Genomic DNA, 25,709 nt, shown 5'->3' with positions numbered 1-25,709 from the left:
ATTTAATAGCGTTTAAAAAAAACTCACGTGAATTTAAAATTGAACCTTTACTAAATGTGCCTCCCAATCTTCTGCATGAATAATAAAGCAATAAGCGAGAGCAGGTTAGCAGATACTTACTGGTCCCATTATGGTTGCTTGCCAGTGGAATACTGAAATGAGAGGACATGCCATAAGCAACAACTCAAAGACAACGGACTGTATGAAAACAGATACAATCTCTCTCCAACTTACGATCATCTCCTACTGGGCCAGCAGAGCACTGAGCCGGAGGGTCACGTTGCAGGTCATTGAGTTCCTGAAAAAGATTAAAGATCCGTTCGTGAAGTGAAATGTATTGATCATAGAAGAATCAGAACCTACTTCTAAACAGTTACACAAAAGGGGAGAAGGGAATATTGACAAGGACAACTGTAATTAAAGGGCACATATCATACAAAAATAAACAGGTCCCATTATTTATTGTTTACATGATTTTCTAGTAGACTTAAAAGTATAAAGTTCCGTTATGCAGAAAACCCAGAGTCCCGAGCATTCTGGATAACAGGTCCCATATTTGTATATTCATTTAGGTGGATGAGAGGAAGTGGAGTTTCAATGTTAATAAATATAAGGTCACGCACCAGGGATGTCAAATCAGGACTCAGTACAAAGTTGACCCAAAAGTGCCAAATGTTAGGCACCCCCAAGTGATTGTATTTACTTACCCGAAACCCCGGGCTGGTGCTCCTATCAGCAGAAAACTGCACCGGCCGGGTTATACCAGCGAGCACCACGGAGAGATCCTCTTCCGGCTTCTTCTTTCTTAAAATTTCCCGGGGCAGACGCATGCGCAGTAGAACGAAATAGCCAACTTTTTAGTTAAAGTTCGGCTTTCCGCTCTACTGTGTATGCGCAGCCGTGAGAACAAAAAAAGAAGCCGGAAGAGGATCGATCCGTGCTGCTCACTGGTATAACCCGGGCCGGTGCAGTTTTCTGCTGATAGGAGCACCAGCCCGGGGTTTCAGGTAAGTCAATACAATCACTTGGGGGTACCTAACATGGCTCCCCTGAGTGGAAGAAGACTTTCCTTCTCCATTAAAGGAAAACTATACCCCCCAAACAATGTAGGTCTCTATAAAAAAAGATATTGCATAAAACAGCTCATATGTAAAATCCTGCTTCATGTAAACAAACAATTTTCATAATAATATACTTTTCTAGTAGTATGTGCCATTGGGTAATCCTAAATAGAAAATTGCCATTTTAAAAAATAAGGGGCGCCCCCTGGGATTGTACGATTCACGGTGCACACAAACAAACCAAACAAACTATACTTCTTAGGTCACATGAGCCAATTAACAGACAGAGTTGTGTCTTTTGCTTCCTCACTTCTTCCTGTTACAGTTAGAGCTGCAGTATTTCTGGTCAGGTGATCTCTGAGGCAGCACAGAGACCATCACAAAATGGGGGTTCAAGGCAAGAGATGTAAAAGGGCAATATTTACTTAAATATATATATTCCAGTTTGGTAAGATTCTTTAATATGCAACTTAATTTGATATAAACTATCTGTTGCTTAAGTGTTCATTTTGGGGGTATAGTTTTCCTTTACGGTTAAGAATGTAAAAATAATAATATGTAAGTTTTGTAGTACAGGCATGGGACCCATTATCTGGAAACCCATTATCCAGAAAGCACCGAATTACAAAAAAGCTGTCTCCCATAGTCTCCATTTTATCCAAATAATTTTTAAAAACGATTTCCCTTTTCTCTGTAATAATAAAACAGTAACTTGTACTTGATCCCAACTAAGATATAATTAATCCTTATTGGAAGCAAAACCAGCCTATTGGGTTTATTTAATGTTTATATGGTTTTCTAGTAGACTTAAAAGTATAAAGTTCCGAGCATTCTGGATAACAGGTCCCATATTTGTATATTCATTTAGGTGGACGAGAAGAAGTGGAGTTTCAATGTTAATAAATATAAGGTTATGCACCAGGGATGTCAAATCAGGACTCGGTACAAAGTTGACCCAAAAGAGTAGAAGTACACGGGCGACTTCGGTGCGTTTCCGGCGGATACGACACTCAGTGCCAAAACACTAGCGTCAAGTCGGATGCGACGAAGATAAGGTTAGTTGTAGGAATGTTGGATGTAGTTGCAGCATCTGCATCAAACAGTCGTGTTGTGTCGTATGCACACTGCGACTTCATCCCACATTGATATTTCTTACCTTATCTTCGTCGCAACCGACTCGACGCCAGCGTTTAGTTGCATGGCGTCAGTTCTAAAAATCACCCATGTAGTTCTATTCTACCCTTACATACATTAGAAAGAGGGGGTTTTTTTGCCTTCCTGTGGATGTGAATTTTTCAACCTCAGTTACTATGTATGTATCTTTGTTGGCTTAGAAAAAAATAAATCTTGTTACTGGATGGAAAAAGCAAGGTGCTGCTGACTGTGCGTTTCCGCCCTAAACAGTGAATAGCTTTATGTGAGCAGATAATTTGCCCTCTGTGAGAGAATGCTGATGTAGGCCAAGCACTTAAAATATAATTTGCTCAATGAATCAGTTTATAGAAGCTGGGGACAGCCCTGCAATAGGAGTATAATTATTTACCCAATCAAATTGCCTTCAATGCCATGAATGACTCGCATACATGTCACACAATTGGGGTAGATGAATAAATAGACATTAATATACACAGCAGAGGCCTGTTCTAGGACTTGGAGATATATACGGCCAAAGGTCTTAATCAAAGGGGTTGTTCACCTTTAAATTAACTTTTAGTATGATATTGATATTCTGAGACAATTTGCAATTGGTTTTCATTTTTTAGTATCTGTGGCTTTTGAGTTATTCAGATTTTCATTCAGAAGCTCTGCAGTTTGCAGTTTCAGCTATCTGGTTGCTAGGGTCCACATAATCCTAGCAACCATGCATTGCTTTAAATCAGAGACTGGAATATGAATAGGTAATAAAAAAGTAGCAATAGCAATATATTTGCAGCCTTTGTTGTTGAAATGGGGGTCAGTGACCTCCATTTGAAAGATGGAGAGAGCCAGAAGTAGAAGGCAGTTAATTCAAAGAAAACTATACAAAAAGAAAAAATGAAGGCCAATAGAAAAGTTGCTTTGAAATGGTCATTCTAGAACATACTAAAAGCTAACTTGAACCACCACTTTAAAGGGGTTGTTCGCCTTTACGATAACTTAGTATGATGTAGAGCGTGATATTATAAGACAATTTGCAATTGGTTTTCAATTTTTATTATTTGTGGTTTTTCAGTTATTTAGCTTTTTATTCTGCAGCCCTTTAATTTGCATCTTAAAGGACCAGTAACATCAAAAAATTCGTTAGTATAAAAAATAAATAACGAAAACCAATTGAAATGTTGCTTAGCACTGGCCGTTCTATAACATAGTAAAAGTTAACTTAATGGTGAACCACCCCTTTAAGTTAATTTTTAGTATTTTTTATAGTTTTTGAATTATTTGCCAATTTTTTTTTTTTTCGTTTAAGGAACAGTAACACCAAAAAATTTGTGTTTTAAAGGGGTTGTTCAACTTTGAGTTAACTTTTAGTATGATGTAGAGAGTGATATTCTGAGCCCACCATGGCTACACAGCAGCTTGTTTATATAAACTATAGTAGTACTTATCTGTTATCTACTGTGTATCCTGTGCTTGAATGGCTGCCCCCATGGCTACACAGCAGCTTGTTTATATAAACTATAGTAGTACTTATCTGTTATCTACTGTCTATCCTGTGCTTGAATGGCTGCCCCCATGGCTACACAGCAGCTTGTTTATATAAACTATAGTAGTACTTATCTGTTATCTACTGTGTATCCTGTGCTTGAATGGCTGCCCCCATGGCTACACAGCAGCTTGTTTATATAAACTATAGTAGTACTTATCTGTTATCTACTGTCTATCCTGTGCTTGAATGGCTGCCCCCATGGCTACACAGCAGCTTGTTTATATAAACTATAGTAGTACTTATCTGTTATCTACTGTGTATCCTGTGCTTGAATGGCTGCCCCCATGGCTACACAGCAGCTTGTTTATATAAACTATAGTAGTACTTATCTGTTATCTACTGTGTATCCTGTGCTTGAATGTCTGGCCCCATGGCTACACAGCAGCTTGTTTATATAAACTATAGTAGTACTTATCTGTTATCTACTGTGTATCCTGTGCTTGACTGGCTGCCCCCATGGCTACACAGCAGCTTGTTTATATAAACTATAGTAGTACTAATCTGTTATCTACTGTCTATCCTGTGCTTGAATGGCTGCCCCCATGGCTACACAGCAGCTTGTTTATATAAACTATAGTAGTACTTATCTGTTATCTACTGTGTATCCTGTGCTTGAATGGCTGCCCCCATGGCTACACAGCAGCTTGTTTATATAAACTATAGTAGTACTTATCTGTTATCTACTGTCTATCCTGTGCTTGAATGGCTGCCCCCATGGCTACACAGCAGCTTGTTTATATAAACTATAGTAGTACTTATCTGTTATCTACTGTGTATCCTGTGCTTGAATGGCTGCCCCCATGGCTACACAGCAGCTTGTTTATATAAACTATAGTAGTACTTATCTGTTATCTACTGTGTATCCTGTGCTTGAATGTCTGGCCCCATGGCTACACAGCAGCTTGTTTATATAAACTATAGTAGTACTTATCTGTTATCTACTGTGTATCCTGTGCTTGACTGGCTGCCCCCATGGCTACACAGCAGCTTGTTTATATAAACTATAGTAGTACTAATCTGTTATCTACTGTGTATCCTGTGCTTGAATGGCTGCCCCCATGGCTACACAGCAGCTTGTTTATAAAAACTATAGTAGTACTTATCTGTTATCTACTGTGTATCCTGTGCTTGAATGTCTGGCCCCATGGCTACACAGCAGCTTGTTTATATAAACTATAGTAGTACTTATCTGTTATCTACTGTGTATCCTGTGCTTGACTGGCTGCCCCCATGGCTACACAGCAGCTTGTTTATAAAAACTATAGTAGTACTTATCTGTTATCTACTGTGTATCCTGTGCTTGAATGTCTGGCCCCATGGCTACACAGCAGCTTGTTTATATAAACTATAGTAGTACTTATCTGTTATCTACTGTGTATCCTGGGCTTGACTGGCTGCCCCCATGGCTACACAGCAGCTTGTTTATATAAACTATAGTAGTACTAATCTGTTATCTACTGTGTATCCTGTGCTTGACTGGCTGCCCCCATGGCTACACAGCAGCTTGTTTATATAAACTATAGTAGTACTAATCTGTTATCTACTGTGTATCCTGTGCTTGAATGGCTGCCCCCATGGCTACACAGCAGCTGGTTTATATAAACTATAGTAGTCTTTCTGAAGCAAACACACCAGTTTTACCAGTGCAGAGCAACAGTACATTATATTTTTTATTACTTTATAACACTCATGTTTTGGTGTTGCTATTCTTTTAAGTAGTATAGTGAGCGAGATAAGAAAACTTAGTATGACAAAGGAAACCACTCCACAACAGTTATAAAGTAATTTCCCTTTGTCCTAAAAAGAAGCTTCTGCAGCTCAGGCCTATGTATAGTTGCTGGTTATGTAATTTCTATTGAATCTATTGCACACAGCCCCCTCAGCTTGCACACTGTGCAGAATATTTAAGTGGAGATAAAGCATTTGCTATTAAGTCAAGGCCTTGGAGGAAAGAAAAAAAAAATAGTGCAGTCAGTTGATAAGTTCGTGCTGCTGTAAGCTATACCCACACAGGGCTAAAGCAGCTATTCAGCATCATCATCATCATCATCAAACTGTCAGGCAGTGCTTTAACTCCGTACTGATCTGCTGAACTCTGCAAATTATTATCCATAAACAGCATTTGAATCTGAAAGGGTTGCGAGAGATCTCTGTGCTCCGAAAAGGATCCACATCTCACATCCCACTGTGTGGGGCACTGTAAATGAGGCCTAAAATGATTATTTTATTAACTGTATTTGCATAAAGACAAGTATATAGATGTGCAATCTTTGTTGCAATAATATTGTGTCGCCACCATCTTGCATTGTGTCCACTTTATCCACACAACTCCGCTTTGGGTGCTGGTGTCTATCTTGGAAGAGACACCCAAGTGCCCATGGGTAGGTATCTAAAATGAATACAGGTATGGGATCTGTTATGCCTATGAGTAAGTGCCCCCAATAGGCTTGAAACGCGTTAGGTTTTTATGTCCTAATAAATGTTCTAATTTTTTAATTAATTGCTTCTTTATTACTGGAGGTCCGCGCATCTTTTTTGCAATAGTGTTATGGGATCTGTTATCCAGAAACTCGTTATCCAGAAAGCTCTGAATGACAGCAATGCCGTCTCCCATAGACTCCATTTTATCCAAATTTTGAAACATTACTTCCTTTTTCTCTTAAAAATTATTTACAAAGAAGCATTCAGTGTTGAGCATAGTGTAAATTGGGGTAGACTTACCCAAATAGATGAGGGGTCCAGAAGCTCAAGCCCCAGACCTTCAGCTCGGGAAGGCAAACAATGCGAATAGAAAATTAAGGGCTGGCACATTTTGAACACACTCCACAGGTTGATGCAGTAAAAAAGTATTTATTTAGGCAAAAAACATCACAGCAAAAGCCTTACGCGTTTCATGCCTTAGGGGCACTTAATCATAGACTATAATTAAGTGCCCCTATGGCTTTTGCTGTGATGTTTTTGGCTGAATAAATACTTTTACACTGCCTCAACTAGGGATGCACCGAATCCACTATTTTGGATTCGGCCGAACCCCCGTATCCTTCACGAAGGATCCGGCCGAATACCGAACCGAATCCTAATTTTCATATGCAAATTAGGGGTGGGAAGGGAAAAACTTTTTTTACTTCCTTGTTTTGTGACAAAGTCACCCGATTCAGTTCAGCAGGACAGAAGGATTCGGCCGAATCCAAATCCTGTTGAAAAAGGCCGAATCCTGGATTCGGTGCTTCCCTAGCCTCAACCTGTGGAGCGTGGTTCAGTATGTGCCAGCCCTTAATTTTCTATTCGCATTCCTTTTTCTTAATAATAATAATAATAATAATAATAATAATAATAATAATAATAATAATAAAAGAGTAGCTTGTATATGATCCAAACAAAGATATAATTAATTCTTATTGGAGGAAAAACCAGTTTATTGGGTTTATGTAATATTTACATGATTTTCTAGAAGACTTATGGTATGAAGATCCAAATTATGGAAAGATCCATTATCTAGAAAACCCCAGGTCCCGAGCATTCTGTATAGCAGGTCCCATACCTGTACTTGTAGTTTAAATATTAGTCCAAGATTAATGGCACTAAATAGGGTATAATCTCTCTGTACAGGGAAAGTACCCCTATGTATTAATGTGGTTTATTCTCCAGTCGCTTAGGTATTAAAGGGGTTGTTCACCTTTGAATTAACTGATGTAGAGAGTGATATTCTGAGACAATTTGCAATTGGTTTTCATTTTTTATTTTTTCCGGTTATCTCCGGTTCGCAATTTCAGACGTCTGGTTGCTAGGCTCCAAATCACCCTAGCAACCATACATTGATTTAAATAAGAGACTGGAATATGAATAAGGAGAGGACCTGAATAGAAAGACGAGCAATAAAAAGTAGCAAAGCAACACATCTGTAGCCTTACTGAGCATTTGTGTTTTAGATGGGGTCAGTGACCCCCATATGAAAGCTGGAAAGAGGAAAAAGGCAAATAATGAAAAACTAAATAATGAAGACCATTTGAAAAGTTGCTTACATTCGGCCAGTCTATAAAATACTAAAAGTTAACTTAAAGATGAACCTCCCCATTAAAGTGAGAATCGTTGCTCAGAGAATATTCCTTTTCCGGCCATGGTTTTATTGCAGAATTATTAGTTTGTCCTATTGAACTTTGTCTGATTGCTCTAATCCTTCCAATAATTTTATAGCATTGGAACCGGTGACTTTGTCCTGTGCCCTCTTTATCTCCTGCCTGTAGCTGGTCATATACCGGGCAGATTTATGGCTCCCAGTACAGGATGGGACCGGTTATCCAGAATCCTTGGGACCTGGGGTTTTCCGGATAATGGATCTTTCAATAATTTGGATCTTTGTACCTTAAGTCTACTAGAAAATCATATAAACATTAAATAAACCCAATAGGCTGATTTTGCTTCCAATAAGGATTAATTATATCTTACTTGGGATCAAGTACAATCTACTGTTTTATTATTACAGAAATAAAAGGAAATCACTTTTAAAAACTTGGAATTATTTGGATAAAATGAGGTCTATGGGAGACAGCCTTTTCCGCAATACGGAGCTTTCTGGATAACAGGTTTCCGGTTTCCGGATAACGGATCCCATACCTGTCTTATTATTAGAGACAAAGAAAATCGATTTAGAATTTTTTTTGGATAAAAAGGAGTCTATGGGAAATGACCTTTCCTTAAAGGGATACTGTCATGGGAAAAAATTTTTTTTCCAAAATGAATCAGTTAATAGCGCTGCTCCAGCAGAATTCTGCACTGAAATCCATTTCTCAAAAGAGCAAACAGATTTTTTTATATTCAATTTTGAAATCTGACATGGGGCTAGACATTTTGTCAATTTCCCAGCTGCCCCTGGTCATGTGACTTGTGCTCTGATAAACTTCAATCACTCTTTACTGCTGTACTGCAAGTTGGGAGTGATCACCCCCCTCCCTTTTCCCCCCCAGCAGTCAAACAAAAGAACAATGGGAAGGTAACCAGATAGCAGCTCCCTAACACAAGATAACAGCTGCCTGGTAGATCTAAGAACAACACTCAATAGTAAAATCCCATGTCCCACTGAGACACATTCAGTTACATTGAGAAGGAAAAACAGCAGCCTGCCAGAAAGCATTTCTCTCCTAAAGTGCAGGCACAAGTCACATGACCAGGGGCAGCTGGGAAATTGACAAAATGTCTAGCCCCATGTCAGATTTCAAAATTGAATATAAAAAAAAAAAACTGTTTGCTCTTTTGAGAAATGGATTTCAGTGAAGAATTCTGCAATTCAGCAATATTAACTGATTCATTTTGAAAAAAATGTTCCCATGACAGTATCCCTTTAATTCGGAGCTTTCTGGATAACTGATCCCATGCATGTATAGCATTCAGCAGCCCGCCAACCTGTGTATGTGCCCTTAACACATCCCACCCCAACATAAACTCTACTTGGCCAATCTATTTGCAATATCTTTATGCGCCCATGTGTATAATATACTGTATTTTCAATTTCATGATTGGTGAAAGTGCCCGTTCCCCCCCCCATCCTTTCAGCAACTGCCGCACACTGAATAGATTTACACTCTTCCCCTTGGTAGCAGAGAGGTGTGAACTTGCTAATGGGCTTTTTCGCACCTCATTGTCTAGAGCGGAGAAAAGAAACAGCTGCGTTAAATTCTCTAGTCGCATCCCAGGGTTGTGGAACTGGGATTTTAAATCTATTAAGCCCTAATGCACCCGAAATGATAAAGCCACTAGGACTTTAGCAAGCCGACAGCAAGTGTATACAAATATTTATTATATACATTTAGGCACCTAAATCTTTGGACAGCGACAATTTTTTTTTTTTAATTTTGGTTCTGTGCATTTCCACAATGAATTAATTCAGATGCAGCTGAACTGCAGACCTTCAGCTTTCATTCAGTGGGTTAAACAAAAAGATTGCATAAAAATGTGAGGAACTAAAGACTTTTTTTTTAACACAATCACTTAATTTCAGGGGCTCAAAAGTAATTGGACAGCGACTCAAAGGCTATTTCATGGGCAGGTGGGGGCAATTCCTTCGTTATGTCATTATCAATGAAGCAGATAAAAGCCCTGGAGTTGATTTGAGGGGGGGGGCTTGTATGTGGAAGATTTTGCTGTGAACGGACAACATGCGGTCAAAGGAACTCCATGCAGGTGAAACAAGGCCATCCTTAAAATGCATACATTTTTTTTAAAAAAAATTAGAAAAACTAAAAAAAAAATTAATTACTTTTTTTTTCTATGCGAGACTGTTTTTCTAATATTGAAGTGTAAAGTGTCATTTTTTCACCTTCTAAAGCAGCTCTGGGAGGGGGGTCGCCGACCCTGTAAACTGTCCTACATTTAGTTCTTATCTTTGTCCCTGCTGAGCAGACTCTCTGGGTTTCATTACAGGCAGCTGTTAGACTTGATACAATAGTTGCTGATACTCCAGAGATGCTGCTGAGAAATGGATCAACTCAATGTTGCAAAATGGTAACAGTTCAGAGTCTGATCCTGAATTACTGAGCTGTCAGACTCAAACACCAGAGACACCAACATTCAAACTTTAAACTTAGATTTTGGAAATACAGTAAAAAAAATAAACAATGGAAAGTAATTGAAAAAAAGTCTTTATTTCTGGGGAACAATCTAAAAACAACTGAATTGTTGAACAACCCCTTTGAAAGACCAGTAACTTTTTTTTTTTTAAATTCATTTCTACTTAACGAATAAAAAACACCAAAAACAGTTTTAACCTTAAATTCGCAAAGACGAAATGACGTAATGATTCTCTGCTTGCGCTCCTCTTCAGAAACGGCGACGATCCATCGCGCGGCACTCGATTGCTCCTCCCTGGCTATCTCCTATAGAAGGCAAGCAGGAGAAATCGAACGCCGCACAATGGATCGTCGCCGAGCGCAAGCAGAGAATCCGTAAGTAATTTCTTACTAAAAACTTTTAAATGTTAAAACTGTTTTGGTGTTTTTTATTCGTTAAGTAGAAATTTTAGTTACTGGTCTTTCAAAGGGGTTGTTCACATGCCAAACATTTTCTCCATTCAGTTGTTTTTAGATTGTTCCCCAGAAATAAAGACTTTTTTCAATAACTTTCAATAGTTTATTTTTTTTACTATTTTCACAAAATTTAAGTTTAAAGGTGAATGTCCCTGTCTCTGGTGTTTGAGTCTGGCAGCTCAGTAATTCAGGCGCAGACTCTAAACTGTTACAATTTTGCAACATTTAGTTGATACATTTCTCAGCAGCATCGCTGGAATATTAGCAACTATTGTATCAATTCGAAAGGTAAGGCCACACGAGGAGATTCGGGGAGATTTTGTCGCCTGGCGACTATAGTCGGCCAAAGTTGCCTCAGTGAGGCAACTTCAGGCGACTATAGAAAACGCATCGCCACGTGTGCATTAGCACAGACGACTTTTCATTCTAGCCTATGGGGAAAAACGCCGACACAGTTCGGGGAGATAGTCGCGCAAAAGACGAGGCTTTTAGTTGCCAGGCGACAAAATCTCCCCGAATCTCCTCGTGTGGCCTTACCCTAACAGCTGCCTGTAATGGAACCCAGAGATTCTGCTCAGCAGGAACAATGATAAGAACTGTATCAACTAAAAGTATAACAGTTTACAGGGTCGGCAACCCCCATCCCAGAGCTGCTTTAGAAGGTGAAAAATGACACTTTACACTTCAATATTAGAAAAACGGTCTCACATAGAAAAAAAAAAAAAAGTAATTGGAAAAAAAGTCATTATTTCTGGTGATCCACCTGAAACCAACTAGTTGTTTGAAGACGAAACACCCCTTTAAGGTATGAAGATCCAAACTATGGAAAGATCAGTTATACGGAAAAACCCAGGTCCCGAGCATTATGGATATCCGTACAGAGAATCAGTGATCTACCAATCCAGATTGGGTCTTGCAATGACATTATTTGAGATTCTAATCAGTCAGACCAGCCCGTGAGATAGTAACACCGACATGCAATCCTAATTGCAGTTAAACTATACAAACTGACAGTCACAAAACCTAATCGAACACACATTTATGGGTAGTTGAATCCGCCCAGTGGTGATACTTGTAAAGGGACCTCCACCCAATCTCCGAATAATACATTTTTAAGCAACTTTTCGAAATAAAGTCATTTTTCCAGTGTAAACCTAGATACAGCTAAAAGTATTTCAACCCAAAATGAATTAACGACAGATTTTAGAAAAAAAATTCTGTCTTAACTGGATTCTTATTGATACGAGACCCGGCGATTGCGATTGACTATGGGTTTGGATTTGCCTATGCTAGACGTTCAACTGCATCATACAATAAGGGGCAGATTTATCAAGGGTTGAATTGAAAATTTGAATTCTTATTTCGAATTTCGAGTTTATTTTCGTGTAATTTGAAACGTAATTCCAAATTCAATTCAAGTTTGAAAAAAAATGTGAATTTCGAAATTTATCATGATCTGTCCCTTTAAGAATTCGAATTTGACTATTCGCCATCTAAAACCTGATGAATTGGTGTTTTAGCCTATGGGGAACCTCCTACAATCAATTTGGAGCAGTTTGGTCGACCCTATTCATCCAAATCTACAAAATTCAAATTTTTTAATAAATTTAGATTGGTCTTTTTTTTTCGAATTTCATGGGAGTTTTTATAAATTCTCATAAACTCTAAATTCGACCCTTGATAAATATGCCCCTAAATGTCGATCCCAAACCAAATCTTGAATGTCATGCATATCAATGTACCCCAAGAAGTTCTTTTTAGTAATGTTCCATAAAATATTTTTAAAGAGAGGAAATCTAGTTTACATTGGGAAGCACAATTATCAAAGGTCAAATTTCAAATTCAACGTTTTTTTAAACTTCCTTTAAATTCGAATATATTCAAAATTCGATGGGGGGTTATTTAATAACAAAATCGAAGATCTAAAACTGGCATGGATTTTACGGACTCAAAAACTCCCAAAAGAATTCTACTTCAATTAGACTAAACTCGATTCTAGATTTTTCTCCGAAAAATGTCAGGGAGGCTACTAACATTTAAATACTCCAAATTGGTCCCTGAAGCTCTCCCATTGACTTGTACATGAACTCAGCAGGTATTAGGGAGCGAATAGTCGAAATTGAGTTCTTAAAGGGCCAGAGTATGCTAAATCTTGAAATTTGAATTCCAAACAAAAATCTAACCAAGTTTGGATAATTCACAATTCAAAATTGAGAATTTTCAATTCGACCCTTAATAAATCTGCCCCTTAGTCATACAAGTGGAGGCTTCCATGCTGGTTGACACTGAGGGGCAGATTTATTAAGGTTCGACTTGTGTTTTCCACGAAAATTCAAGTTTTTGAGTTTATTTTTTTGGTTAATACTCCCATTTTCGGGTATAAAAAAAAATGCAAATTTTTCGAATTAAAATAAATAAATAAATCAAATTTTTCGAGATTTATTGACCCTGGAAATAACTCGAATCTGAAAATAATCTAAAACCTGCCGAGGTCATGTAGGAGTCAACGGCAGAGGTCCCATGAATCATTTGAAGATGTTAATGATGCTCAAGTTTTTTTTCCTGAAGGTTTTGCCTGAACACTATCAATTTGAGCAATTCGAGTTTTTTTCCCATTCAAATTTTTTTCTTAAAGGGGAACTCCACACAAACATAACTTAAGCTTTTTGAAAAGTAAACATAATTTCAAGCAACTTTGCATTATACGTCAATTAAAAAATATGCAGACTTTTCACGATTTTTAATGGTTTCCAACAGTTCCCTAAGCCCCTGCTCGCCTGCTGATCTGTCTGACTACTTTGATGAGCTAGCTGACTACTGTTACTTTGTATCAACAGCTATCTGTCCTCAGCCTGCATCCAAACCCCACAATTCCCTGCACATGTGATAGGATAGCAATAAGGAAAGGAACATCCCAGTGCAATGCATTGTGGGTTATGTAGTTCCTGCATGCTGTCTGTAAGCTGTGGATAAGTTGTTACAATTTGTAACATCAGTGTTTAGTCCCTCCTTCCCTTCCAGGATTTCAAATGATGCAGAAAGAGAAGAACTGCTGAACAGCTGGATTTCAGCATAGAAAACGACATTCATATTTTTTGAATAAACCGATAACTGTGATGTGTATATTAGGGGTTTCTGTGTTATGTGGCCCCTTTATCAAATTTTAGTTTGGAAGCCGGAGTTCCCCTTTAAATAAGCAACCATTCGAGTTGTGAGTTCATTCGATGTATTAAAAACTCTTAACATTTGACTTTTGATAAATAACCACCTTACTGTATATACAAGTCTTATTTACAGAAGACTGGCACAATGCACCCCACCCCCCGTAAACATTTTGTCACGAGGAAACCAATGACTTTTCTAAAGAATAGAATTAAAGAATCATGAGAATGTACTTGACATCAGCTAAAAATATGTCCCAATGTGTATTTGGTAAAGCTGCTTTCAAAGGCTCATTCACGGGGACTCTGGAAGATTCCAATGTGTGCAGACCCCCTGTGTTTAAATGGATTAATCCATCTGTCTGGTACTGAGCAGAATGCTGACAGGCCCAGAGACACAGGTCACATGGTTTAAATGCCCATTAACATTTCTCAGGGGGAATTTTACTTTTCCTGAATGACACATACTGTGATTAGCTCAGCTATATATACTTCAAGGCCTGAAAAAATATAGGTAAAATGTAAAAAAAAAACTCTGGTTAAATATAGTGATCCTCATTAATTTGTGCCTTATTAGACTGTAGCCAATAAAGCAGGAGGAGTTCCTAACCTGTTTAACCGGCTTCTGTACCACAAAGACTAAGCGGTGACAAACCAAGGATATCAGTTTTGTTTATTGTTTAGGAAGTCCTATGTACTAAGTCCTATGTATTAAAGGTGAAGTAAAGTCCAAAATAAAATAAGGCTAGAAATGTATTTTGTATACTAAACATAAACTTACTGCACCACAAGCCTAATCAAACAAATTATTTATGCTTTCAAAGTTGGCCACAGGGGGTCACCATCTTGTAACTTTGTTAAACATCTTTGCAAGACCAAGACTGTGCACATGCTCAGTGTGGTCTGGGCTGCTTAGGGGATCGTCATAAATTATGAAAACAGCACAAGTCAAATAATATCTGCCAGAAGCCGATACAACACGACTGATTAATAATCAGAATATACAGACTGCACTGGGTCCTGTGTTGTCATGTAATCTAATGTGGATTTTATAGTTTTTGTATTGTTTAATAGAAACTTTCTCCAACTCTGCAGAACCAGTGGCTGCAGCAAAATAATTCTCCAAATAGAATCCCAGTTTATCTGTTTAAATCTGGCTCCATCATCTTTGTCTCTGCAGCTGGAGTTGGAAACAGTAAAGGGGATGTAAAGGCAAAAATAAAATCCAATACAAATCTCTACACAGTTGCCGACTGCTCTACAGGGAAACAAACAAAGCTGCTTGAGTTCTGCATGGCTGGGAAGTAAGGCTGGGGCTCCCCCTGCTGTTCATAAGTATGATTGTTTCCCTGCAGAGCAGTTAGGGACAGTCTGACAATTCTTATCCACAGCAGTAAATGAAGGGAGAATTTCACTGCATACAGTCAGGTTTCTTATAAAATTGGTACACATTTTTTAATTAAAGTATATTGGAGATAGGTTTATTTTACATTAAAGAAAGTAAAAATGGGATTTTGTTTTTTTGCTTTTACATGCCCTTTAAAGGTGGGAGAGCTCTACATAATAAATAGGACTCGATACATAGGACTTAAAGGACACGTCAACCCCAAAAATCATTTTTGCCTACTAAAAGAAAACATAATTCTAATCAACTTTGCATGATACATTCATTACAAATTTTCTGTTTTTTAATTTGTTTGTAAATTTATTGCTATTGAAAGCAGTGTTTGTCGCTTTCTATTCTCTTCCCCCGTTGCACTGGCTTTTGAAACAATTGAAACAATGTAACCTAAGCCAAACGATTAACAGACTTGTTTTGCTGGAGGAGACTGGCTTTTGCAACATTGTTAAAAAAAAGTAACAACCGGGAGTTAAGCAAATGCTGCTTTCAGCAGCAATTACATTTACAAATCATTTTAAAAAGCACTAAGAAATTTTAATAAATTCATATAGGAAAGTTGCTTATAATTGTGTTTTCTTTTATTACGCAAAAAAAAATCTTTATTTGAGATGACGTCCTTTAAGTTAAATACTCCATTACTGTAAATAGCCTGTGAAGGTGAAAACTGATGTCCACGTGGGGTTATATCTAGGACCAGAAGCTTATAAATAGCAACGTATGCAGCAAGTTAGGTTCATAGTGGGATCTCACTAATAAAAAAGTGCCTTTATAATATGTAATGAAGATGAACACAAAAATAAGAAGCCTGAATAGTCCATTTTATCCAAATAATCCAAATTTTTAAACACGATTTCCCTTTTTTCTGTGATAATAAAACAATACAGGTATAGGATTTGTTATCTGGAAACCCATTATCCAGAAAGTTCTGAATTATGGAAAGGCCTTCTCCCATAAACTCCATGTTATCAAAATAATTTTTTTTCTGCACTGAAATCCATTTCTCAAAAGAGATTTTTTTATATTCAATTTTGAAATCTGACATGGGGCTAGACATTTTGTCAATTTCCCAGCTGCCCCTGGTCATGTGACTTGTGCCAGCACTTTAGGAGAGAAATGCTTTCTGGCAGGCTGCTGTTTTTCCTTCTCAATGTAACTGAATGTGTCTCAGTGAGACATGGGTTTTTACTATTGAGTGTTGTTCTTAGATCTACCAGGCAGCTGTTGTCTTGTGTTAGGGAGCTGCTATCTGATTACCTTCCCATTGTTCTTTTGTTTGGCTGCTGGGGGGGAAAAGGGAGGGGGTGATATCACTAACTTGCATTACAGCAGTAAAGAGTGATTGAAGTTTATCAGAGCACAAGTCACATGACTTGGGGCAGCTGGGAAATTGACAATATGTCTAGCCTCATGTCAGATTTCAAAATGGAATATAACAAAATCTGTTTGCTCTTTTGAGAAATAGATTTCAGTGCAGAATTCTGCTGGAGCAGCACTATTAACCAATTCATTTTGAAAAAAAAAAATGTTTTCCCATGACAGTTTCCCTTTAATGTTTTATTTTCTAGTAAGACTTAAGGTATGAAGGTGTAAATTACAGATAGACTGTTGTCGTAAAAACCCCAGTTCACGAGCATTCTGGATAACATGTCTCATACCTGTACCTTGCACTTGATCCCAACTAAGATACAATTAATCCTTATTGGAGGCAAAGCCGGCCAATTCGGTTTATTTAATGTTTACAGGATTTTCTATCAATGAAGATCTGAATTACAGAAAGATCCGTATTCCAGAAAACTCCAGGTCTTGAGCATGCTGGATAACAGATCCCGTACACACTTAGAAAACACAATACTTTGCATGTCTGCCTGCAGCTTGCAGGGAACCATACAAGCCCTATACCCACTAACTGGAGCAGCAATTAACTGGATATAAGGCAATATGTGAATAATACAGAAAGTGAAATTCTTCCCCTGAGCCAGTCTGGTGTGTGATACTACTTTCACTCATTCTTTGCAGGGTGGGGTGAGGTGTGGAACACAACAAACACCACTCGTTTATTTATTCTAATGTAACTGGTTTAGAAAACGTAATTTAGAAACTGTTCTTCTACACACCAAACAAGTGATGAAACAGGGAAATGAACTGCCAGAAATGAAACTCCTATCCAAGACAACGTCAGAGCTGCCTCACTGAGCTGTGTGACCCAGGAACAACAGAGCTGCCTGCGTTGTACACAAGAAGAGGAGGAGGAGGAGGAAGAGGGGGAGGATTTGTTGACGATGAGGAAACGCCGGGATTTTCTTGCACTGGGCTCATCGTATCACATGACGAGCGCTTCATCACTAACAAACCCGTGTATGAAAAGAGAGGAAAATATAGTCCATATTTTTATATATTTTATGAATAAAAATATACATTCTATCACATCAAAGCAGGGGATCTGTACTCTGAGTATAAAGCAGTAGGCGACAAACAGAGACACAGTGTAATGTTAGTGTTAAGGAGGTGTCTCAGCTCTTCATTCAAGTGTCAACGTACCTATTGGGTGTAAAAGTTGGGTGTCAAAGTAGTACATGGGAAGCTCAAGTGGCAATGAGGTAATGACCAATGTGACAAAGAACTCAGATATACTACACGTCACATAAAGAACTCTGAGATATACTACACGTCACTAGTGAGAACAAAGAACTCCGAGATATACTACATGTCATTAGTGAGCACATAAAGAACTCAGAGATATACTACACGTCACTAGTGACCACATAAAGAACTCGGAGATATACTACACGTCACTAGTGAGCACATAAAGAACTCAGAGATATACTACACGTCACTAGTGACCACATAAACAACTTATAGATATACTACACATCACTAGTGAGCACATAAAGAACTCAGAGATATACTACACGTCACTAATGAGCACATAAATAACTCAGTTATACTACACATCACTAGTGAGCACATAAAGAACTTAGATATACTACACGTCACTAATGAGCACATAAATAACTCAGTTATACTACACATCACTAGTGAGCACATAAAGAACTTAGATATACTACACGTCACTAATGAGCACATAAATAACTCAGTTATACTACACATCACTAGTGAGCACATAAAGAACTTAGATATACTACACGTCACTAGTGAGAACAAAAAGAACTCCGAGATATACTACACGTCACTAGTGAGAACATAAAGACCTTAGAGATATACTACACATCACTAGTGAGCACATAAACAACTTATAGATATACTACACATCAATAGTGAGCACATAAAGAACTCAGAGATATACTACAGGTCACTAGTGAGCACAAACAACTTATAGATATACTACACATCACTAGTGAGCACATAAACAACTCTGAGTTAAACTACACGTCACTAATGAGCACATAAATAACGCAGAGTTATACTATACGTGACTAGTGAGCACATAAAGAACTCCGAGATATACTACACATCACTAGTGACCACATAGAGAACTTAGATATACTACACGTCACTAGTGAGAACAAAAAGAACTCAGAGATATACTACACGTCACTAGTGAGCACAAAGAACTTATAGATATACTACACGTCACTAGTGAGCACAGAGGGGTTGGTCACCTATAAACTGACTTTCAGAATGCTGAATACAGTGGGATTTTGGGCCCTTTCAAATAAGCCTTAAATATATATATACAATTATTTACATTTGTTGTGCAATGATTACCAGTTGTGAATTTACTTATAATGGGCCTATCTATAACCTACTAGAAGTTTAACCGTAGATGAACTTTCCCTTTAAGTAAGCACAGAGCCTACAAGTGATCAGGATGTGCGAGGGCTTCTGGCAAATGCCACAGGGGCTGCTGTACGATGCCACAGACAGTCACTATTTATTGGGCTAGTGGTGGCTGCTGGGGCCTCTGTGTACTTGGAATGCCAGGGCCTAATTTGCCTCCCAGTCCAGACCTGGAAACAGTATTCGGGGCACATGAGGACTCTGTGTTAGGGTATCCCTGAGTGCGTCTGTGCTAGGGTATCTGGGGGATGGTGAGAGAGAGAGAGAGAGAGAGAGAGAGAGAGAGAGAGAGAGAGAGAGAGTGTGTGTGTGTGTTTAAGACAATGGAAGTGAATGACAAGTGGAAGAGTCCATAACACTCACGCAGAGTGACAGGCTGGGCCTTTACATCCCACATTCCCTATAGATAAACCCACAGTTGACAGGAAACTCTGGGAGTTGCAGTTTAACCCACAGCAGAACAGACACAGGTTGGGCTCACTAAGACGCCTCGGCCACAGTAGGCAGAAATGTCAGGCCTCGCGGTACCTCATTGTCCGCCCCACTTACCTTCTGTATTCTCTTCAGCGCCATGGGGCGGGCGGGCTCCGAGACTCGGGGATGAGGAGAGGATAGAGGGCAGGAGCCGAGGCTGCGTGGGAATGAGTCTGTCCGTGCGGCTTCTCGCCGAGTCACTGCAGCAGGTACAGAGCGGACAGGAAGCGGATCCCCAGGCTGATTCACTCTGGGCGTGACCAACCATTTAGGGGAGGAGTCACGTCGTCTTCTGCTTCCGCTTTAACGTGACGGGGCGGGACATGCTGGGAAGTGTAGTTTTTTTTATTCGTGTCCTCCTCGAATATCAGATCCACACAGACCTCTCTTTGGCATAATAAAAGGGATAATGAAACCCCTAAAATTGCGAGGTTCTCATGATTTTACTCCTTTAGTCTGGAATTCCAGGAGCTGGCTGGTTGTTAGGGGCCAAGTTACTCTAGCAACCAGGAAGTGGTTTGATTGGAAAACAGGAAGAGGAATATAAGAGGGGTATGAATAGTAACATAAGAAATACAATATATAAAAGAGTAAGAAGCCCCTCCCCAACCATTTCAAATGCTCCAACATTGGCTGCCCTTGCAGTGTAGTGGGGGTGTAGTGGGCAGCCATGTCTGGTGTCCTGTGATGAAGGAGCAATAACTGCTTCCCATAGTGTCCCACAAGTAGGGTCACCACCTTTTCTGGAAAAAAAAAATCCCTGCCTTCTTATATATTTAGCTTTTTTCCCTATTAATAACATTGGGATCAACCATCAATCTTACCGGCCAGGTGGTAACCCTACCCACAAGCTGTGTTGGTGGGAAATTTGGCCAGAACATCGAGAAAATAAATGGATCCAGACAATAAAATCCAAAGTTTGTTTTCATTAGTCTTAAGGTGGCTATCCGTTAAAAGATCTGCTTGCTTGATGTGGCCACCGACTGAGTGGATCTTTTACCAATACTGAGGTGGGCAATGGGTAGGTTGACACCTGGCCGGTAAAAATGATGGTTGATACTAATGTTAATAATAGGAAAAAAACGGCAAGAATATAGGAAGGCCAGTATTTTTTTCCAGAAAAGGTGGCGGTAATGTAGGTAGGGTTGCCACCCAGCTGGTATTTTACTGGCCTAGACAGTAAAACACCTGCTAGGGCCGGTATTCCAAATTTACCACCAATGTAGCTGCCGGTAATTGGTAATACCCTTAACAAAAGCCTGTGTCCTCTGGTGGAAACTTACCTTTTCTTCCTCATCTTGCCCTCACGCGATGTGGCTCCACCCCTTTTGGCGCATGACCCCCCGCAGCTCCGCCCCTTTTTGCATCACAGCCTGCCCCTTTAGTTCCCGCCCCCCCGCTGGCCGGTAAACTTTTTTCAAAAAGGTGGCAACCCTAAATATAAGCAGTCAGGAGAGGTCAGTTTTGACGATTTTTAATGGGGTTGTTCATCTTTAACTTTTATAATGATGTAGTGAGTGATATTCTGAAGCATTTTGTAAATGTTTTTTATTATTTGTGGTTTTTGAGTTATTCCGCAGCTCTCTGGTTTGTAATTTCAGCAATCTGGTTGCTAGGGTTCAAATTACCCTAGTAACCATGCATTGATTTCAATAAGAGACTGGAAAATGAATAGGAGATAATAAAGTAGCAATAGTAGCAAGAACTATACATTTGTAGCCTTACAGAGCATTTGTCAGTGACCCCCCCGATCTGAAAGCTGGAACGAGTCAAAAGAAAAATGCAAATAATTTAAAAACTGTTAAAAAAAAGAAATGAAGGCCACTTGAAACGTTGCTTAGAATTAAGCTTTTTGAAAAGTAAACATAATTTCAAGCAACTTTGCAATATACATCAATTAAGAAAATATGCAGACTTTTCACAATTTTTAACGGTTTGGAACAGTTCCCTAAGCCTAGCCCCTTGGTTTGGAAGCCAGATTTCCCCTTTAAATTTGCCTGTGTATGCCAGTTTTACTACTGCAGAGATAACTCCTGACTTCCTTGCTTTACTTCACAAGATTTTCCTTCCAGACCCTAATTTAGGATTTGGATTCGGTTCCGCCAGACAGAAGGATTCGGCCAAATCCGAATCCTGCTAAAAAAGGCCGAATCCTGGCCATATTGTGAACCGAATCCTAGATTCGGTGCATCCCTAAACTAGATAATGAAATGAGCAGACACCTATAAGATTTGCTAAATGCCAGTTCCTGCTTCTATTAAACTACAACTCCCAGCACCACTGAACAGTCTAGGGATGCACCGAATCCCCTATTTTGGATTTGGCCGAACCCCCGAATCCTTTGTGGAAATTCGACCGAATACCGAATCGGAGCCCTAATTTGCATATGCAAATTAGGGGTGGGAAGGGGAAAGCATTTTTTACTTCCTTGTTTTCTGACAAAAAGTCACACAATTTCCCCATACCTCCCAACATTTTGGAAGTAAAAAGAGGGACAAAAAATGTTTTTCCGCACGTAGCGCAGCAATTTTTTGACCACACCCCTTTATTTGGCCACACCCCCTAATTACCATGTTTGTTTTACAAAATTTGGCAGGTTATGAAAGTTTGAAAATATTTCTCCTTATCTAAACTGTGTTTTTGTGTCTCAAAATTGTTACAAAGTATCTTATTTGCACCTGTTAGCTGTTCTGGGCTCTCTGCTAAAAGCCAATTAAGTGAGAAACTTTGTTTCTTTTTCTGGCTGTTCAGTGCAGAGAAAAGAGGGACTTTCCAGTACAAATGAGGGACTGCGGGTTGAGCTGTCAAAAGAGGGACTGTCCCTCCGAAAAAGGGACAGTTGGGAGGTATGTTTCCCTCCCTGCCCCTAATTTGCATTTGTAAATAAGGATTCGGTTCGGCCGGGCAGAAGGATTCGGCCGAATCCGAATCCTGCTGATAAAGGCCGAATCCCGAACCGAATCCTGGATTCGGTGCATCCCTAGAACAGTCCTAATCTTCCGCAGCACTACAGGAACCAGAGCAGTAACTCGGATGTGCATCACCCTACATATAGTTCTACTGGCTGCCCAACCACCTATATCACTGCTCAGCATCAACTCAGAAATCCCCTGCACAGAACATATAGTTACAAGATGCGGTGCCTAATTTTCAGGCTGTAAACCCTAGTGCTACCTTTTCTGCATTCTCATATGTTATGAATAACAACAGGGCCCTCCAAGCATGTCGGGAGATATTTATCCGTGCAGATAATCCTCGTGATCTGTTTCATAAATCATAGCTGTGACTGTGCACATGCCGAAGCTGCAGAGGCAGTTATTTTCTGCATCACATTGATTATGATCCAACAAAGATTAACCCAAGTACAGATAATCCGAAGCCCAGATGTGCATGTACTGGCCTGGGCCATCTGCTGGCATTACGTGCATCATTTTATTTAGCTGTATAAAGAGATGTTGACCCTTCCAACCAGAGATTCCATGGAGGAGGGGAGAAAAAAAACCCTCTGTGTTGAACTGGGTCCCCTAAGGCTAGGGTTGCCACCTTTTCTGGAAAAAAATACCAGCCTTCCTATATTTAGCTTTTTTCCCTATTAATAACATTGTGATGAACCATCATTTTTACTGGCCAGGCCGGTAAAATACTGGCCAGGTGGCAACCCTACCTAAGGCCCATGCTATTTACCATTGGACATAAATGGCGTCAGTATTGCACAGCGCTATGGTCGAATTAAGAGAGCTGATGGGATTTATTATGCAGTAGGGTGCACTTGGGGATTCCGGAGTGACCCTGAAATTTTCCCCAGAGTTTTTGAAATCTTTTTTTTTGGGGTGTCTCGACTGTTCAGAACAAATAAAATACTGTCCCGTGAATTGTACTTGACATACTTTCCAGATTCAGTTGATATCACTAGGGCAAAACCTGATCGACGGGTTTCTGTACAAACAAGACTATTGCTATAAATAGTTTGTAATAAGATCAGCCTGCCGCCCCAGTTTGAGCCTCCCGCACCCACCTTTTCACTTTAAAGGAGACCTAAACCATAAAAATGAATGTGGCTAAAAATGGCATATTTTATATAGTGAACTTATTCACCAGCCTAAAGTTTGAGCTTGTCAGTAGCAGCAATGATCCAGGACTTCAAACTTGTCACAGGGGGTCACCATCTTGGAAAGTGTCTGTGACACTCACATGCTCAGTGGGCTCTGATTGGCTGTTGAGAAGCTAAGCTTAGGGGTCGTCACTAATTATCCAGCAGAAAATGAGCTTCTTCTTTAATATAAGCTGATGCTACAGGTTTGCTGATTATTAAATTCTGATGCTAATTGCACTGGTTTCTGTGCTGCCATATAGTAATTATGTGTATTAATTACTAATCAGCCTTATATTGTGACATTTCTATTCTATGTGTACTGTATATTGTGAGTGGGTCCCTAAGCTCAGTAAGTGACAGCAGCACAGAGCATGTGCAGTGAATCAGCAGAAAAGAAGATGGGGAGCTACTGGGGCATCTTTGGAGACACAGATCTTTACTGCTAAGGGCTGTAATTGCCTTGGGCTGGTACAGAAGCACAAAACATAATGTACAATATTTCAAGCTACTTCTTTAGTTAAGCTTTAGTTCTCCTTTAAAGGAGAAGGAAAGTCATCCTGAAAACTGCACCGGCCCGGGGTTATACCAGTGAGCACCATGGAGAGATCCTCTTCCAGCCTCTTCTTTCTTCAAATGTCCCCGGGGCAAACGTATGCGCAGTTGAAATAAATAGCCAGCTTTTTAGTTCGAGTTTTCGTTCTACTGTGCATGCGCAGCCGCGAGAAGAAAGAAAAAGCCGGAAGAGGATCTCTCCGTTGTGCTCACTGGTATAACCCCTGGTGCAGTTTTCTGCTGATAGGAGCACCGGCCCAGGGTTTCAGGTAAGTCAGTACAATCACTTGGGGGTGCCTAACATTTCACACCTCCAAGTGCACAAAGACTTTCCTTCTCCTTTAAGGGCTGAACTCCACAGAACAATTACAAACATTTTGTTGTGCGGAGACGAAACGCAAGCACTGAATATAATGGGAGTGATAGAAACATCACAGGTACAAACTACATGTATCAGACACAACACAACTGTCGGTTGTCAACGCAGTGTCTTCATCAGACAGTTGTGTTGTGTGTACCTACGATGTTTCTATCACTCCCATACTGTTTTTGGCGCCTCCAATTTGTAGAATTCATTGCACGACAAATTCCATGGGGTTCAGCCCTTCACGTCATACAAAGACTTTTAAACACATTTCCCGAACCCTTGTTTGCAGCCAGAGCTGGGCCAACCCGGCCAGGTGCCCTAGGAAAGTTACGTGATTTTAAAGGGATTGTGCACCTTTCAGTTAACTTTTAATACAATGTAGAAAGTGATATTTAGAGATAATTTGCAATAGGTTTTCATTTTTTATTATTTGTAGTTTTTGAGTTATTTAGCTTTTTATCCAGCTCTCCAGTCTGCCATTTTGGCAATCTGGGCCAAATTCCCCTAGCAACCATACATTGATTTGAATAAGAGACTGGAATATGAATAGGAGAGGCCTGAATAGAAAGATGAGTAATACATTTGTAGCCTTACAATGCATTTGTTTGTTTATATGGGGTCAGTGACCCCCATCTGAAAGCTGGAAAGAGAAAAAAAAACCTATTAAAAAAATAATGTACACTAATTGAAAGGTTTCTTAGAATTGTCCATTCTATAACATACTAAAAATTATTCTAACACATACCAAACTTTATTTTTAGTCTGATGTAGAGAGAGATATTCGGAGACAATTTGCAATTGCTTTCATTATTTTTTTTTTTTTATTATTTGTGGTTTTTGAGTTATTTAGCTTTTTATTCAGCAGCTCTCCAGTTTGCAATTTTAGCAATCTGTTTGCTGGGGTCCAAATTACCTTAGCAACCATGCTAGGGACCCTCGATGGGTCTGCAGTTTTGCACACAAGAGTCCGGCTAATTACAGTGGAATATGGAGTTACATATGTAATGTCTTGGTCTGGACTGACATTTTAGGTACACAGAGGCCCAAACAGTCCCTCAGCAGCCAAATAAATAATGACTGTCCATAGCAGCCCCTC

At 39.4% G+C, this 25,709-nt stretch overlaps 1 protein-coding gene across 1 annotated transcript in view; it reads right to left on the bottom strand.

Annotated features, from left to right (window-relative positions):
* The window catches only part of ube2d1.L (ubiquitin conjugating enzyme E2 D1 L homeolog), a 29,750-nt gene extending 9,890 nt beyond the window's left edge, over nucleotides 1-19,860 (bottom strand). The window contains 3 exon segments of the mRNA NM_001093036.1: nucleotides 121-152; nucleotides 235-298; nucleotides 19,677-19,860. Coding sequence (NP_001086505.1) covers nucleotides 121-152; nucleotides 235-298; nucleotides 19,677-19,700 — 120 coding nt within the window. The 5' untranslated portion in view covers nucleotides 19,701-19,860.
* Nucleotides 19,861-25,709: the final 5,849 nt, after the last annotated feature.

The sequence above is a fragment of the Xenopus laevis genome, chromosome 7L, assembly GCF_017654675.1.
Source record: "Xenopus laevis strain J_2021 chromosome 7L, Xenopus_laevis_v10.1, whole genome shotgun sequence".
NCBI lineage: Eukaryota > Metazoa > Chordata > Amphibia > Anura > Pipidae > Xenopus > Xenopus laevis.
The sequence above is the reverse complement of the archived record's forward strand: the minus strand, read 5'-3'. Positions and strand labels throughout refer to the sequence as shown.